The sequence below is a fragment of the Papaver somniferum genome, chromosome 10 (genome assembly GCF_003573695.1).
Source record: "Papaver somniferum cultivar HN1 chromosome 10, ASM357369v1, whole genome shotgun sequence".
Classification (NCBI taxonomy): Eukaryota; Viridiplantae; Streptophyta; class Magnoliopsida; order Ranunculales; family Papaveraceae; genus Papaver; species Papaver somniferum.
Genome location: NC_039367.1, coordinates 77152416 through 77169300, shown reverse-complemented (window position 1 = coordinate 77169300; position 16885 = coordinate 77152416). Strand labels below are relative to the sequence as shown.

The following is a 16885-nucleotide window of genomic DNA, read 5'->3' as shown; positions in this document are numbered from 1 at the left end:
CTTCACAATGAAGTTCTTGAATTGGACAACCTAGTGGAACACCAAGCTTCTAAATTCTCTCCTTCACTTACTTATTATTTGACGTTATGTACTGCTTTTTATGGACAATTCTTTGTATGCAGTGAAGAATTTATTCAGTGCCAGTTTTTTTACAGTGCAAGCAAAATCGAAGCAGTACAACAGATATATACTGAAATATTTATCTCTTGAAGCCATTATGAAACGTTGGTATCAAATTATATTAAGCTCTAGTTATATTACCACCGCTCAAACTGTAAAAATCAATTAAAATGTCAAAATAAGTGTTGAATGTATGAAAAGTCACAAAAATCCAACTAATTTTTTTCAGTACGTCATATATGTATTGCTAGAACTTGTTGTAATAACCAACTGTTTTTTTTTTTTGCTCAACAATAAGAATGTTATTAACCAAAGATTTTGCCAATGAATACCAAAAAAGTCACTAAGAACTTAATTCAAGATTGACAGAAATGAAAAAAAAGGGAAATATCCTTTTATTATTTATAGGCTGCACATACTAGTAGGATCTATAATAGGACTGATCTGGATTTTCCAGACCATCCAGGAAAGATGGTTTGTCTTCAAATATTATTTTCTCTCCTTGCCTTAGTGTAACTCCTTTATTTGCAAGTTTATCTGCAGAGAAGTTAACTTCTCTGTAGCTATGTTTTAATTTCCAACTAGAGATTCTTGAGCATATGTTCCTCCACCTGCTCACTGCATACCATGGAATTCTTTTTTCTTGAAAAGATTTCATGACTAATGTTGAGTCTAATCTAAAGATGAGTTGATGGAATCCTTTACTTACTGCTCATTCACCTGCATTTGTTATTGCCATCACTTCTACACAGAAATTTGTAGAAACACCAAGCCCTCCTGCCACTGCAACAACAAAATCTCCAGCACTGTTCCTTCCTATAAAACCATATCCTGAGATGCTTAGATTCCCTTTTGATGCACCATCTCATCATAGGAGTAGTTCATTATGTCTTGGTAATTGGAAAAAGATCTTCATAATTCTAATGTGTTTAACTTTTCCGCTCTTGAGATAAAAATTTAACAGAATTTGTAAGTCATAGGTTGTAGTCCACATGTAAGCTTTTAATCTAATTTCACTTGTTGTTGTAAATTGTATCACTTGTTTCTGTATATACTCCATGCTAGCAATGACATTTTCAAACACACACCTACTCCTCATGAACCATATTTCCTTCATTACACAGAATGATGTAATTCTCCAGATTTCTTTAACTGCTGGACTCTTACCCTTTGACATCTTTATCACTTCCTCAAAGGATTTAGGTTTATTGAATCCAAATTTATTACTTAGCTAGTCCCATACTTGAACATTAAAGAGACATTTCCACAGAATGTGTTCTAAAGATTCTTCATCATTCTTACATATGGAACATCTAGATACTATATTAAAGTTTCTTTTCCTTATGTTCTCATCAGTAGAGAAAATTCCTCTAGCTAGTTTCCACATTGTACTAGATACACTAGGATGTACTGAATTATTCCATACTTGTGTAGTCCAATGCAGTTTAGGGAACTTCTCTCTGATGCACTCCACTGCAGATGCCACTGAAAATTCTCCTGAAATATTTCATGTCCATATTCTTCTATCTGCCCCTCCTTATGCTACTGGCAAATCTTTAAGCTCAATCATTTCCAGAATTTCACTAGGAATTACCCATTCACCTCCTATCAGAAAGTGTGATACTTTCATATCAGAGAACTGTTGTATATAACTATTTTCAGGATATAAGTTCAATCAGTGAATTATCTAGTACCCACTTATCTCTCCAAGCAGAAATTGAGGTACCATCACCAACCAGCCATCTTGTTGATTCATTTATGTCATTCATTACCCATTTTATACCTGACATACTGATGATTTCCTGTAATATCCAATCCATTCACCTTTTTTATTTTTAAACTTTGCATGGTAAAATTTAGCCCATTCATCTGATCTATTTTGTATTTTCCACAAGAGTTTCATCAGTAAGGCTTTATTTATTACCTCAAGCCTTTTCAATCCAAGACCTTCTTCACTTACTGAAGAGCAAACTGTATTCCATTTGAGAGTTATAATCTTCTTTACTACAGGATCATCAGACCATAATAAGTTTTTAATTATTTTTTCACATACTTTTAGCACACTCTTAGGTCATTTATAAACTGACATATTATATATTGGAATGCTGCTTAAGACAAATTTAACCAATATCAATCTTTCCTGAAATGACAGTAGTTTTCCCTTCCATCCTGCAAATCTATCTTGCATCATTTCCACATATCCCCAAACATGATGAGATTTAATAGCTCCTGGATTCAAAATAACCCCCAAATACTTGTCAGGAAACTCAGCTAATGGAATATTACATTCTTATGTTATTTGCATTCTTCTTCTCTCACTAGTCCCTCCTATGAAACACTTACTTTTTTTCCATACTTATCATTTGACCAGAGGCTGGATGATAGGCCTTTAGTAATTCCATTAATCTTCTCACATTTCTTCTTTCTCCATTACAGAAAAGGAAGATGTTATCTGCAAAGAAAATATGAGATGGTTGTATGCCATTTCTGTTAAGCATAGCTCTTAAAGCACCCTCCTGAACCATTTTTGAAATATGTCTACTCAAGATATCTTTAGCTATAACAATTAACAGTGGAGAGAGTGGATCTCCCTGTCTAAGTCCTCTCCCTACTGAAAAGTATCCTACAGGGCCTCCATTTACTAACACTGAAATTTTTGCAGATTGTAGGAGTGTATGCGACCAATGAATTCCTTTATCTGAGAAACCAAATTTATGCATCACTTGAAATAGAAATATTCAGCTTAGAGATTCATAAGATTGATCGATGTCTAATTTTAGCGCAAAACTACCCCCCCCCCCCCTCGTTTAGTATCCATCTCATTTATCATCTTTGATGCTAATACTATTTGTTCTTGCATTGTTCTTCCTTTAATAAAATGCACCTTGTTGGGGTGAAACCACTTTATGAATAATTCTTCCAATTCATGTTGCCAAGATTTTGGTAAATATCTTGAAACTAAAGTTCCTTAAACCAATAGGTTTGAACTGCTTAGCTTGTTTTGCATTTTTAACTTTAGGAATCAGCTTCAGAAAGTTAGCATTCAATCCAATTGTTATAAAACATCTATTCCAACAGAACTGTAATGCTTGAATAAAATCTTTCCCAATGATTTCCCATGAGAATCTCTAAAACCATCTTGCAAATCCATCTGGTCCAGGGGAATTTCAGGATTTAGATTAAAAACTGCTTCCTTAATTTCTTCACCTGACGAAACTGAGTCTATCATTTCATTATCTTCCTCATTAACAACTTTGGGAATAACTTCAAAGAACTCCTCCTCAAAGTTCACTTCCTTGAATTTGAACTTATTAACAAAATGTGAAACTAGAATATCAGAAATGCCTTTTTGATTTGCTATTATTTCACCCTCGGGATTTTCTGTTTCAACAATCACATTTTGAGCTTCCCTTATCTTCATACTTACATTAAATAATTTTGAATAGAAGCTCCATCTTTCATTCACAATACTCTTGATTTTTGTTGAGTAATTTCCTTCTGTTGTTGAATAAGAATATCTTGTCTTCCTCTTGCAGAAACCAACTTATTTAATAAACCATTATCACTTAGATTGATATCAGATGCTAAGGAATATTGAAGTACTTATTCTTTTGCAATTTTAAGTTTATTATTGACATCACCAAAGGTAGACCAATTTCATTCATTTATATATATTTTTAGTGTTTTCAGCTTTCTAATAAACATATATATATATATAGGATTACCTTCCAGATACTTATTCCATGAATCAGAAATTACTTGTAAGAAGTCAGGATGAGTCCTCCACACTTTTAATGCTCTAAAAGGAACATTACTTGGTTTAGGAGTATCTGCGTTAGCTCCATATAATGTACAATGATCTGAAACACCTCTTACACCAACTTTATATCCCCAACTTGGATATTTTTCAACCCATTTATCATTATAGATTGTTTTATCCAGGTTACAAACAATTATCTTGGATCCAGCTCTATTATTACACCAAGAGAATTTAAATATTGTCTTAGAAGCTTGAATTAAACCACAACTATGAATACATACATTGAATTCCAACATAGAAATCCTTAAAGGTCTGAGGCCACCCACCTTCTCATCTGCTGTCAGAATAGTGTTGAAATCACCCAGTACTAGCCATGGTTTGTTTAAGAAACTCACATCAACCAACTCATTCCACAGTTTTCTTTTGTTAACAGTTAATGAAGCAGCATGAACACCATTTATTTATGATCCCCCAACTTCCACTGTTATAGATTGATCTGTAATAGATATTACTTTTGGTTGATTAATAAAAGCACTCCAAAGTATCCATATATTACCTTTTTCATTTTCATAAGAATTGTGAATAGCTTCATAATGCATTCTAGGGAGTCTTAATTTCTTACAAAATTCAGAAGAATATATTACTTTAGGTTCTGCTAGAATAACAATAGAAGGACTAAAAGAATTAACCAAACTTCTTAGCTTGTCTTTGGCTTTGACTCTCCTCAAGCCTCTGACATTCCAAAATATCACTTTCATTTAGAAGATTTAGGTTTAACTCTTGTAATAACCAACTGCAATGTCAAAGTAAGTGTTGAGTCAATGAAAGTCACAAAATGCAACCAGTTTTGTTAAGTACAACATATAGGTACCACTGGATCGAACTGCAAAAATCTATTCAAATATCAAAATAAGTGTTGAATCTATGGAAAATCACAAAACCGACCCTGTTTTTTCAGTACATCATATATGTATTATTGAACTATACTATAAATTGCAACTGCAATGACAATATAGGAGTTAAACCTATGAAAATAAGAAAAATTAACCAGTTTTTCTCGGTACAATGTCTACGTATTTTTGGATCATGTTGTAAAAACCAACTGCAACGTCAATATAAATGTTGAATCCATGAAAGTCACAAAATCCAACCAGTTTTGTTCAGTATAGCATATATGTACTACTAGATTATGCTCTAAAAATCAATTAAAATGTAAAAGTAAGTGTTGAATCTATAGAAATACATAATCCAACCAGTTTTTTCAGTACATTATATATGTACTACTGGATTATGGTGTAAAAATCAATTAAAATGTTAAAATAAGTGTTGAATCTATAGAAATCACAAATCCAACAAATGTTTTCAGTACAACATATATGTACCAATGTATCAAACAGTAAAAATTAATTGCAATGCCAAAACAAGTGATGAATCTATGAAAATCACAAAATTTGACCAATTGTTTTAGTCTAACACAAATGAACTGCTGGATCACACTGCAAATATTAATTGCATGTCAAGATAATTGATGAATCCATGATGATTCAACAAATTAAACCATTTTTTTTCTTCAGTACATCATATTGTACTGCTGGATCAAACTATAGAAAAAAAATCTGCCGATGATTCTTCTAAATCATATTCTATTACTTTTTGTTTAATGTTGTTTTGCTTTATCTTCTTGTGTTGCACCATTTTTGTGTAGATTTTTTTGTTTTTTTGCTTGAAATTGAAAATCTAGGTTATAAATTCAATAGGTCTTTGTAATTCTTTAACTAAAATTCAGGGTTTTGATGATTTTCCAATAGGTTTTCATGATTTCAATAATGCATGTTTTGAAGATTTAGTATGGGAATCTTGGATCTTCACTGCAATCGCCACCATGTCTACATCGTTAAGAGAGCGATACGGAAGAAAACGAGTAAAAGCAAGAAGAAAAAACCAAGAGAAAGATTGGGTTTTTAGAGAGAAATAAAAGTCCAAAAAAAAGAACCATTTTTTAGGGACCATGGTTTTTTTGGGGGGACCATGGTCTTATTAGGCCAACCTCCCTATACTTATAAGGGGTGTCCTAAAGTTAGGTAAGTACACATTTACTCTTTACTTTAATTTAAATTAAAAGTAACCTAATAACTATATAAATCTAATCATATATATCTAATCTAAATAAATCTATTAACCAAAATCAAAAACAAAAATAGGGGGAATCGAAATTTTTAGTTTTGAAAAAAAAAATTATCCTCTTCTTCTTCTCTCTTTGCTTGATGTTCCTCGTCCGATTGAAAAATGAGTATTAACCATCAAAATGAGTTCAAAATGGAAGTTGCAGAGAGAAGTTCGGTTAGGAATTATGTGAAAAACTTTGTCGAACTAACCGAACCTAATGAAAATGATGAACATGAAGAACAGTTTGTCTATTTCGCAAAAAAAAATCCCAATGTCGCAAAAAACATTTCCCAACCGAATCCTAATAGTTCGGTTAGTAGCAAAAAACATTTCCCAACCGAACCCTAATAGTTCGGTTAGTAGCAAAAAAACATTTCCCAACCGAATCCTAATAGTTCGGTTAGTTGCAAAAAACATTTTCCAATCGAACCTTAGTTCGGTTATTTCGCAAAATATTTCCCAACCGAACCATAGTTCGGTTATGTCGCAAAAAACATTTCCCAACCGAACTTTAGTTCGGTTACGTCGCAAAAAACATTTCCCAACCGAACTTTAGTTCGGTTACGCCGCAAAAAATGTTTCTTAACCGAACTTTAAGTTCGGTTTGATCGTAAAAAATTTTAAATTTTTTTATAACCGAACTATTTAATGCTCACACCAAATATAGAGTTCGGTTTGATCGCAAGGAAAAATTTCAATTTTTTGTAACCGAACTTCTTACTGGTAACTAATCAATACTAAATAAATAAATAAATATAGATTGAAATCATAATTAGGACATAAGTACACAGTAACGGTCAGTATGAATGTACGGTTACCTGGTTATTACATGAACCGTATACACAAATCCCGCCTTAATATTCTACTACTAAGAAAATAAATAGTTACTCCCTCCGTTATTTTTTAATAGGCCAGTTTCTATAAATAAATATTTCAAAAAATAGGTCAGTTTCCTAATTGGGAAAGTCAAATGTTACTTTAATTTTTTGGGACCATTTTTCTTTTAACTTCTTTTGATGACAAGTGTTATGTGGACCATTTCACTTATTTCTTTGACTGACAAGTGTCATGGGATCATTTCACTTCACTTCTTTTATTGACAAGTGTCTAGAGGACCACTTTCAATAATTAGTTCTATTAATTCCCTTAATTTTTCTCAAAAAAAAAACTGGCCTATTAAAAAGTAACGGAAGGAGTATATTTTTATGTATAAATAAACAAAGTTGATGAGTAAGATAGAGAAACAAAAAAGAGAGGGAAATCTGTTTGTACTTGGTTTGTTCTTCACTAAAACGTGGCAAAGTTTGGTTTTTTCACTGTAAAAGTTGGTGTAATAAAAATAATACTAGTAATAATAAATTTCGTTTTGTTCTTTGGTGCTGGTGAATTTTTAATGGTGGTGGTGGGTAACTGTGTAGGGTCTCTTTCTTTTTATCTCTAGAAAGAAGCAAACACTTTGTCTTTAATTCTTCCCGCCTTGGCACTCTTTCTTCTTGTTCAATTTAGAGAGAGACAGACAGAGATACAGTGTTCTTGACAATATGAATACACCAGAAAAGACACAGATCGGAAGTGCACCGCATAATTTTCAGGTAATTAATGGTATCTATGTTATTTTCTAATTAATGGGTAATTATTAGTATAATTGTAATGGTGGTTTACAGTTTCTAATGTTTTTTTTCGCATGTTGTTTTTTTAGTATTGTGCTTGTGAAGATGCAGTAGTATATTTCTTTTTAGTGGGTATGATCACAAATTTTTGTCTGCAGGTGTAATAGTGTAATCGTGTAATCGTGTAAGTGTCAATTCTTGTTTTTGAAAAGAGAAGAATTTTGAGGTGTTGTTTTCTTGGGTACTTAGAAATGAGATTCTTACAATTTAGTTCTAGTTATAGGGTTTTGAGATGAAATTATTATTGTTCTGTTTAATTAGTCATTTTGTAGGATCAAGGGTTTGATATGGGTCGTGTTTCTTTGATTTTTGGTTCAAATTTTTAATTTTCACTTAAAATTATAGGGTATTTAGTTCGTTTTTTTTTTCTTCTTCTTTTAGTTAGTCTATATAGGTTGTTCTTCCTGAAATGTTTCTTTCGTTTGCAGGAGTCTCCAGTGTTTAATTATATCAACAGTCTTTCGCCTATTCAACCAGTTAAGTCTACGCACATTTCCCAGACAATCACTGCGCTTAGTTTTGCGTCTATACAATCTGCCTGCACATCCTCCTATGTCATTTCCAGAAAGCAGCCAAAACCCTTGCAAAGGTAATTAATTATTGCTGCGTCTCGTTTGTTTGTAGAGTACATGTTATGAAAGTGGTGACTATGTGAAGAGACGTGTTTTCGTTGCTTTTCTCTTGTATGATTTATTCCTTCTGTTTTAGGCGTTGCTTTTATGAAATGTCAAAGTGCGAGTCTTCTATTGTTCGAAATGAAGGAAACAGAAGTTTTGAGGTTCTAGATGCCATTGAGGTATCGCAAGAATGCCCTGCTCAAGAGACTATTTTTGATACATCTTTTGAGAACTCGGAGTTTGTGATTGAGTTGGCTGGCACCTTAAAGTATGATTGTGGTTCCCCTATCAGTGACTTCACTTTCCATGACAGCCAGATGGATCCTATGTCGGAAATGAAAAGCCCTTCAGCATCACTTGTTCAAAGCGTTAATATTTCCTTGGAGTCGTTTGGAACTGAAGTTGATGATTTGGCTGGTTCATGTCAGCTGGATGAAATGGAGGAAGAAACAGGATGTTGTTGGGAAAATTTAATCTGTGATGAGTCTAATCTGCTACTCTTTGATTCATTCAAAGATATAGAGGCTCATAATGGGGAGGACCAGAATGTGGTGGATTACCGTGAGACTTGTTCTTTAACTTCTCTGTCATCTGAATTACTAACCGATGATGATTCGCCTACTCCAGAACCTATTGATTTGGTTGATTGTGGACAACATGAAGGAAAAGAACATTTAATTCAACGAGCAGAAGGAAACTGATGGCTTTATTAGTAATTCTCAAGGTGATCAAAATGCAAGTGAGAAAATGGACGACAGACTGAGAAATAGTAGTTTGCTAGCTTGTGAGGTAAGCTATTAAATTTATTATAGGCTTGTTCTACACAAGTTAGTTTTATGCATAGTCATCGTTCTTACTCTTCTTTTGTGTTTAATTTTTGCTCGCTTTCTAGTTAACAACACAATAAGGGTTTTTTATGTGTAGGCCGACTCTCATCAGCAACACAGCATGCGAAGGCGATGCCTACTTTTTGAGATGGCAGAATCTGATAAAGAGAACTTCGATAATCGTGCAGCTGTATCACAGACTAATGGAAAATCTAATACTAATGATATGAAGTCGGTTAAGCCCAAGTTTGGAAATGGTTCCACACCGTGTATGCTACCTGGTATTGGTCTGCACTTGAATGCTCTTGGAGCTTCTGCAAAGGATTGCAAAATTGTCAAGCGTGAACCTCTTGCTTCTAGAAGTCAATCAGCCACCATGCTGGGTTCTATCACTTCGTATCTGGATCATTCTCGCGAGGAAGTACTTCTTCGCGAAGACTTGGATAAGAAAATTACCAAATCTGAGATGTGTGATGCCAAAAATGGGGTCCAGGATGCTCCTGCTGCGTTTAGAATTAGCGAAGAATTTAACCAGGGGAACCTGAAGAAGAAGAAAAGGTATGCTTCCTTATATAGCATTGAATTCTTAAACAATCATGTACTTAAGTTTCTACTCATATTTGCAGCAGTAGAGTGGAACAAGATGGAGATAGTGAAGGTTGCAAGAATTGTAACTGTAAGAAGTCAAAATGCTTAAAACTGTGAGTTTTTCACAAATGCCTCTACTTTTCCATTTTATGGTGCAGCGTTTTACTGGTCTAAAAAGATGCATACATGGAATTTACTCTCAAGTTTCATCTGAGACATGCTTATGGTTAAAATATGGAATTGGCCCACGCAGTTACTGTGAATGTTTTGCTGCTGGAATCTACTGCACAGAGTCCTGCTCATGTTTAGAATGCTATAACATACCTGCGCACGAAGATACTGTTCTGGCAACTCGAAAGCAGATCCTATCTCGTAATCCACTTGCATTTGCTCCAAAAGTGATCAGAAACTCCAAATCTGTTGCCGAAATTTGGGTCTGATAACAAATTCTTTAATATTTGACTTCAAGCAACTTAAAGTTTAGTTATGCAACTTAGAATGTTTCTTTCCCCGTGTAGGAAGAACCTAGCGAAATATCGGCTCGGCATAAAAAAGGATGCAACTGCAAGAAATCAGGTTGCATCAAGAGATACTGTGAATGCTATCAGGTATTTTCCAACTTCAGCTCAATCTGTATATGCTCTCAATATGTGTTGTGACCTCAATTGTTTAGTTCGTCTTTGAAGGGTGGGGTTGGTTGCACGATCGGCTGTAAGTGTCAAGGGTGTCAAAATACATTTGGCAGAAAAGATAGTGAGTGTTTGATGGTAGTTCTTAAGCTTCATAAACGTGTGCTAATGAAGTTTCATTTACAAAACTGAACCTAGATGACATTTTCTTTAATCCCACATATAACCGAGTCAATTTTGCATATATACTATATGTACTTATATAAATTAACCTAATTCTATTTTTTCCAAGAAGCCGAAGCAGAAGAAAAAACTGAAACCTGTATAAAGGAAAAGGTTGATGAAAGTTTATCTAAAAACAAAGAACTGAAGGATGAAGAGCAAGCTTCAGTTCATCTTCCGTGCCTGCCTCCTCTTCCTTTCGCGATTCACAGGTTTAAATTCTACGGCATTTTCTGAAGTTAACACAAGTTTTTATAATTTTGTCCACCATTAAAAATTGCATGGGTTTTTAATATTCAACAGTCAACATCATATCTTGAACTACTGTTTTTCTCCAGTGGGATACCTTGTGTACCTTCCAATGTTGCTCAATCGCCTACTAGTCAAACACTTGAGTCAGATTTTGTACCAGACATTATGTTGCATTTCCAAGACGAAAGGCCCGAGGTTCTGAAAGGCAATTGCTTACCCATGGCTGGAGTGAAGACCGCCTCTCCAAACAGTAAGAGGGTCAGAGTTCCTCAGAATGAGTTTGTGTTTCAAAAAAGCAGAAAATTGGTACTGAAATCTATATCTTCTCAGAGTAGGAATAATGCCCAGTGATGCACTGAATTGTTTATAAACTATGTTGGTTGTGTGTTTGAGTCTGTATATTTTCACATGTAAAATAGTTCTGTAAAGTTCATTTAATCTTGCATCTTTCTTTGGTTTAAAAAGTTCTTCAAGGTGAATATCAGTAACATTATAGCTACCAATCTAACTCGATATCTGGAAAACAGAGAAGAAAAACATCCATCGACTACTGTGGTCTGGTTTTCCCCTTAACCTTAAGAGACACGAGGTAAAAAGATAAACTTGTGGACATCCTAGTTTCGATCACCCAAGGACTGTACCATCCTACTAAAGGTACATCTGTACCAAGATGAGTCAACGGGTTTCCAACAACCATCCCATTCAGCATCATTATCTGGATGAAAAGTGGCCTTATTACTTCCTGTTACAGCTATCTTTATATACCTATACCATTTGCAATCTAGTTCCATTTCAGCTGAGATTAAGATCCAAAAATTAGTTCCCTCTGAACCTTTCTGTTCTATCTTGAATAGCTTGAGAGTACCGTTGCTATGCAATTGGAAGATGTGGAGGGAAAGGTGGAGCTTGAGAATGAACACGGTAATCTTTTTTTTTCTAAATCACATTTCATTATAATAAAAGAAACCTATTTTGAGTCATACTAGATTTTTTTGAGGCATACTAGATAATGCCAAAATAGGGTCACTAAATAAAAAATAACATCACCCCTCATCCACCATTTTTGATAATGGCATAATTACCCTTATATAATTAGTGTAAATGATTATGATTATAATTGATTAATTATGAATTTTAAGGATTGATTAAACATTAAATTATTAGTGGTGAATTAGTAGAAAAATCAAATTTATGTGAGAGAGTTGGGATTTTTGAGAGGAAGAAGAAGAAGTGAAGAATAAAAGCTTGGGTTTTGACTTTTGAGATTTTAGTGATTAGAAGTGACCAAAATGTGTGATTCAAATCAGAGGTAAACTTCTATCGAGGTTTAATTTCTTTTTATAAGTTGAATCTGCCAAAAAATTGAATTTTTAAAACCCAGATCTGCTGACCAGATGAACAGTTCGGCTGATAACTTTTGAGCCGAACCTCTGTTTTTTTGAAATTATAGTTATCAGCCGAACGCAGATATAATTTCAAAAAAATAGAGGTTCGGCTCAAAAGTTATCAGCCGAACTTCACTCAGAAACTGATGTTCGGCTTGAAAATTGAGGTTCGGCTGGAAAATTGAGGTTCGGCTGAAAATATTGTAAAGTCGCATTAACCGAACATAGTGTTTCTCTAAATCATACACTAAGTTCGGCTCAAAATTGATACTGCAAGATCAGCCGAACTGATCTTCTGAAAACCCTAATTTCATCTTTGAAATCATATTCTACCGATCAAACAAAATAAAATCAATCAAAAACAAGATGGGTTTGTTACACATATATTCTAAAATACATCTAAGAGCAATTGAGATTTGGATTTCACATTCCAACATCGCTCACTTCAATTCGTGTTTCCTTTGTTTGATTAATTTCTTTATTGAATTAGAGTCCTAGATGTTTAAGTTTAAAGTTTATTTTAATTTTTAATTTTAGATTTTTGAGGATAAGGGAACTATGACAAATTGAAATTATTTAGGGATATATAGGTAATTACACTATCTTTAGACACCCCTTATAAACCCATCCTAGATAATATAATGGATGAGTATGCCTCAAAAAAAATGATTATGCCTCAAAATAGGTTTCTAATAAAAGAGAGGTTACAAGAAAACAGCCCATTAATACAGGCCCAAAAAATCAACCAAAAAGGCAGCCCACTAATACAGGCCCAAGAAAGAAAAAGAGAAAAGAAATGAAACTACAATTACATCTGAGACAACATTCTAAAACATATTTTTTTTCAGCAGAATCTGTAATATGCAATCTCTGGTAGTTCAATTCTTGTGAGGAAGGAAGGTCTTCCCATGATAACTTGCCTTTCACCAGCAGCTAAGTTAGCACCTCTTTTAGCTCAGAATCTGCAGAAAAATTTGCTTCCCTGAAGCTGTGCAGATATATGATAGATGATATTTTACTGGTTGCTTTTATCCATCTCATGTGAAGAAACCAAGGAACATTCCCCTGAGAAAAATTCCCAATTACTGATTTTGAATCAGAACATAAAACAATGTTTTTCAGTCCCCATTCCACTGCTAATTCTGCTGCACACACTACTGCATACACTTCTGCAATGTAGTTAGTGCCAGTGCCAATGCCCCCAGATAAGACTTCAAGCACTTGACATACATGATCTCTCACCACAACACCAAAACCAGCTGCTCCAAGGTTACCCAAGGATGAACCATCACAACAGAACATAGTGTATCCCATAGGAGAAGGATTCCAATAATAAGTCTTGATATACTGAAACTTACTGTGTCTGTAGATCATAGTTCTGGTTCCAGTGTCTGTAGATCATAGTTCTGGTTCCACTTATTACTTTTCATTCTATATCCACCTTCAAAAACCATCTTCTTTATTCTGATTTTGAATTGTTGTTCATTTGGTTTTATATCCTCAAATATTCTTTTTTTTTTTTTTTTTGAAACCACAATTCTTTAATGACTGAACAAGCTGCAGTTATCCAATTCAACATAACATAGTGTATCCGGTAATCTCAATGTGCAAAAACTGAAGCCGAAAATGCGGAAACTGATGATGAATTTGGTTGGCATGGTATAAGCAGAGGATGTGCACGTCCCTCTTCTGAGTTTTCAGTTGACAGAGTGGACAGAGGGGAAATGTTTTAGCAGATTTATGTCTAATTTGAGAGTCTAAAAAGTATGGCATCTGAGAAGCATATATAAAAAATGTATAGTTCTAGAAATAAGTAACTTACAAACATTTCAAAGTCAAAAATAAGAAGTGCATCCTCATAAATCAACCAAAATGAGTGCTTTAACTAGAGGTTGTCGTGAATTTAACAAAGGACATGCATTGCTCTCGAGAAAATTTAACAAGGAGACAATATAAGTGACACTAATCCCTCATCTAATCTAAGCTCCGACAACTGCAGTTTCAACCTCCGGTACTGTTTACTCAGCCAGCTTATCTACCTGCACACATTTTTGTAGTAGTTACCATGAACCTAAGCTCCAACAACTTCAGTTTCAGCCTCTGGTACTATTTCCTCAGCAGGCCTATCAACCTTCACACCAACATCCTCAGAGTAGTCACCATGAACCTAAAAAATAAAACAATCAGAAATTAATACACTTAAATCATCACATATAAATCTGAGAGTGCTAACTAACACAGGGAAGAAAGAGAGTCAGCTTTGCTTTGCAACCTTTCACAGAGAGTTCAGAGTGAGAACTGAAAAGTTTTAAACTTCAGGTGCATTCCATAAACTTCTATTTTACTGGATACTTTCAAATCAGAAAGCTCTCTCTACAAGGTTACGAGGCCGTCTATTCTTTCACAACTTCAAATTTTCTAAACTTCTAAAGAATATATATGTACTAAAGAAAAGTTCGGCGTACGGAAACTTAAACAGTTCGTCGTATGGAAACTTAAACAACCACTCCATTCAAAATACCAAAATACCATAAATCACGTAAAGATTTAAGTTAAAGCGTCTTCTAAGAAAGCATAAAACAAGAGTGAGATATACCTCCATCAACTTTCCAAGATCGAACTTTGGAGCCTTCAAGATCTTGACCTTCCTAATAAACACATTCTGCAATGGATAAATGCTTGATGTAGCCTTCTCAATCTCCTTTCCAATCATTTCAGGAATGAATTTTGCCACCAACTCTTTAAGATCACACGAGGAGGCCTGGTTTACCATGATTTCAACCATCTTGCGACGAATCTGACAAAACAAAGTACAGATGTTACCTATTTACCCAAATGAATAACATGAAAAATATAAGAAAACGTTGAAATTGAAAGACATAACTCCACCTGTCGGATCTGGCTAGATTGAGCATAACATGTTCTCTTGACCTGTTTCTCTCGCCTCTTGGTGAATCCAATACAGAACATCCTCAAGGTAAAGTTGTCTGTTGTCTTGACATCAACATGGGCTTCAATCAATGTCTGCCACTTTCTTACAAGAGATCTCAACTTGTCTGTGGTAAAATCCATTCCCTGAATATATCAAACAAGATCAATATACACACTTCACAAATATACATCACAAGAAATCATGAATAGGAGAAGAAATTGTAGATAGTTACCCAGAAATTTGTAAGAACATTTTTTCCTTGAACATCCTCAACTCGAAGTCTGAACTTCTTGTATGATTGATCCTCATCGGCTTGAAGATCAGCCAATGAAATCTCAAACACTCGGTGCTTGAGTCCTTCAGAAGCAATCTGGGAAACAAGGAGAATAGAAACATTTCATTGTTAGCAAAAAAAATAAAAATTCAAGGATTAGTTACGGGGTAAATTTATGTTAATATACATTGTTAAGATTATGGGGTATAAATGAAACCAATGCTTTAATCAATGGCTATGTAACAGTTGTCTAAGATTATGATTGATTAGCAGACTCAGTAGTAAAAGATGAAACAAAGAGAAAAGCCAGTGAAAACATAAGGTGATATCATAGCTATTTGCTAAAAGGACATCATGTTGCAAGGGTCTAGGTTTATGCTCATCATGTTGCCCACATAAGCAGTTAAACCCCAATGACAATTAAAACTTGTTACTAGTAAAATTTCAATTCCACAAGTTATCATGTGTGATACATCATAATAAAGAATCCAGATAGTTCTACAAACCTTAGTTCCCTGAGTTTTACTGACTAGGGTTTTCCCAATATTCCTAACAGAGAAGAGCGATGGTGCTTTGATATCATACCAATCCTTCTTTGCAAATGGATCAACACTACAATAAAGCATTCATTCAACAAATAGATCATCAAGAAAAACAAAACAAAAGAACAACAAAAAAACACAGGATCTCAATTTTGGGTTTCTAGGGTTTTTCAAGGAAATGAAAATCTACTAATACTTACGTCTTCTTCTTTCCTCCCTTCTTTCCCTTTGAAATCCTCTTGTTCTTCCTGTAACATGAACAAAAACAAAAACAAAAACAAAAGAACCCAAAAATCAGATGATGCAGTAGCAGTGATTTACACAAAGCGGAAGAGGGAAAGAGACGTACCCGACCGCCATTGTCGAGTGAGTCGAAACTTCTTATTCTTCTGGTTCCTGGTTCTAGGGTTAACACTAGAATGTCTAAGCTCTCTCGACTCTAAGCTCTAAACCCTAATTATACATTGTTATCATTTATATAGAAGCGTCTTCTTTTTTTCCCCATTTATCTCCCTCGTGAAAACGGACTCTTGTTGATCTAGAACGATCTAACGGTTGTCATTTCTCAGGTTCCATGGGCAATTTCAATGGGAATCGGCGAAATAGGTATAGATTTGGGCCATGTGGATAGTAGATACCCAAAACGAATATGCACTCACTTGTCTTAAATCTTTTGTGTTTCTCTTTTGTTCCTACGACAGAAATGCAGTCGCAGAATTCTTAGTAAAATTTGTAAAAACTTTAAAGTCAGAATTGGTTTTGGGTTCACAATCCTCTGCCTTGTATTAAACAAAAATTATTAGTAGATAAATCCTTTGTATTATTTCTAAAGGGAAACGAAAACAATTCTCTTTATTTCCAAGATTGCTTCCGAAGGACTCAAGCAATCTGGGAAATTAAG

At 34.3% G+C, this 16885-nt stretch overlaps 3 protein-coding genes across 3 annotated transcripts; 1 reads left to right on the top strand and 2 right to left on the bottom strand.

Annotated features, from left to right (window-relative positions):
• Positions 1–7577: 7577 nt before the first annotated feature.
• LOC113315809 (protein tesmin/TSO1-like CXC 2) lies at positions 7578–11202 on the top strand. Its single transcript, XM_026564059.1, has 11 exons — positions 7578–7638; positions 8145–8305; positions 8425–8974; positions 9024–9122; positions 9258–9718; positions 9790–9861; positions 10002–10182; positions 10267–10356; positions 10435–10501; positions 10673–10811; positions 10938–11202. Exons 1-11 carry the CDS (start codon positions 7588–7590, stop codon positions 11200–11202), a joined length of 2136 nt encoding a protein of 711 aa, XP_026419844.1. The 5' UTR covers positions 7578–7587.
• Positions 11203–13169: 1967 nt separating this feature from the next.
• On the bottom strand, positions 13170–13610 carry LOC113315808. Its single transcript, XM_026564058.1, has one exon. It carries the CDS (start codon positions 13608–13610, stop codon positions 13170–13172), a length of 441 nt encoding a protein of 146 aa, XP_026419843.1.
• A 391-nt stretch (positions 13611–14001) lies between these two features.
• On the bottom strand, positions 14002–16488 carry LOC113318824 (40S ribosomal protein S3a). The gene is made up of 7 exons (XM_026567080.1): positions 16334–16488; positions 16185–16232; positions 15949–16054; positions 15401–15538; positions 15126–15311; positions 14833–15033; positions 14002–14403 (listed from the first exon to the last, which is right to left on the bottom strand). Exons 1-7 carry the CDS (start codon positions 16342–16344, stop codon positions 14308–14310), a joined length of 786 nt encoding a protein of 261 aa, XP_026422865.1. The 5' UTR covers positions 16345–16488; the 3' UTR covers positions 14002–14307.
• Positions 16489–16885: the final 397 nt, after the last annotated feature.

Coding starts and splice junctions, on each gene's coding strand:
- LOC113315809 (XM_026564059.1), top strand. CDS start 7,588: ATGAATACACCAGAAAAGACACAGATCGGAAGTGCACCGCATAATTTT. Junction 8,975..9,023: donor CTCCAGAACCTATTGATTTG/GTTGATTGTGGA, acceptor TTCAACGAGCAG/AAGGAAACTGATGGCTTTAT. Junction 9,123..9,257: donor GTAGTTTGCTAGCTTGTGAG/GTAAGCTATTAA, acceptor TTTTATGTGTAG/GCCGACTCTCATCAGCAACA.
- LOC113315808 (XM_026564058.1), bottom strand. CDS start 13,610: ATGATCTACAGACACAGTAAGTTTCAGTATATCAAGACTTATTATTGG.
- LOC113318824 (XM_026567080.1), bottom strand. Junction 16,055..16,184: donor AAGGGAGGAAAGAAGAAGAC/GTAAGTATTAGT, acceptor GCTTTATTGTAG/TGTTGATCCATTTGCAAAGA. Junction 15,312..15,400: donor ATGTTCTTACAAATTTCTGG/GTAACTATCTAC, acceptor TGATATATTCAG/GGAATGGATTTTACCACAGA.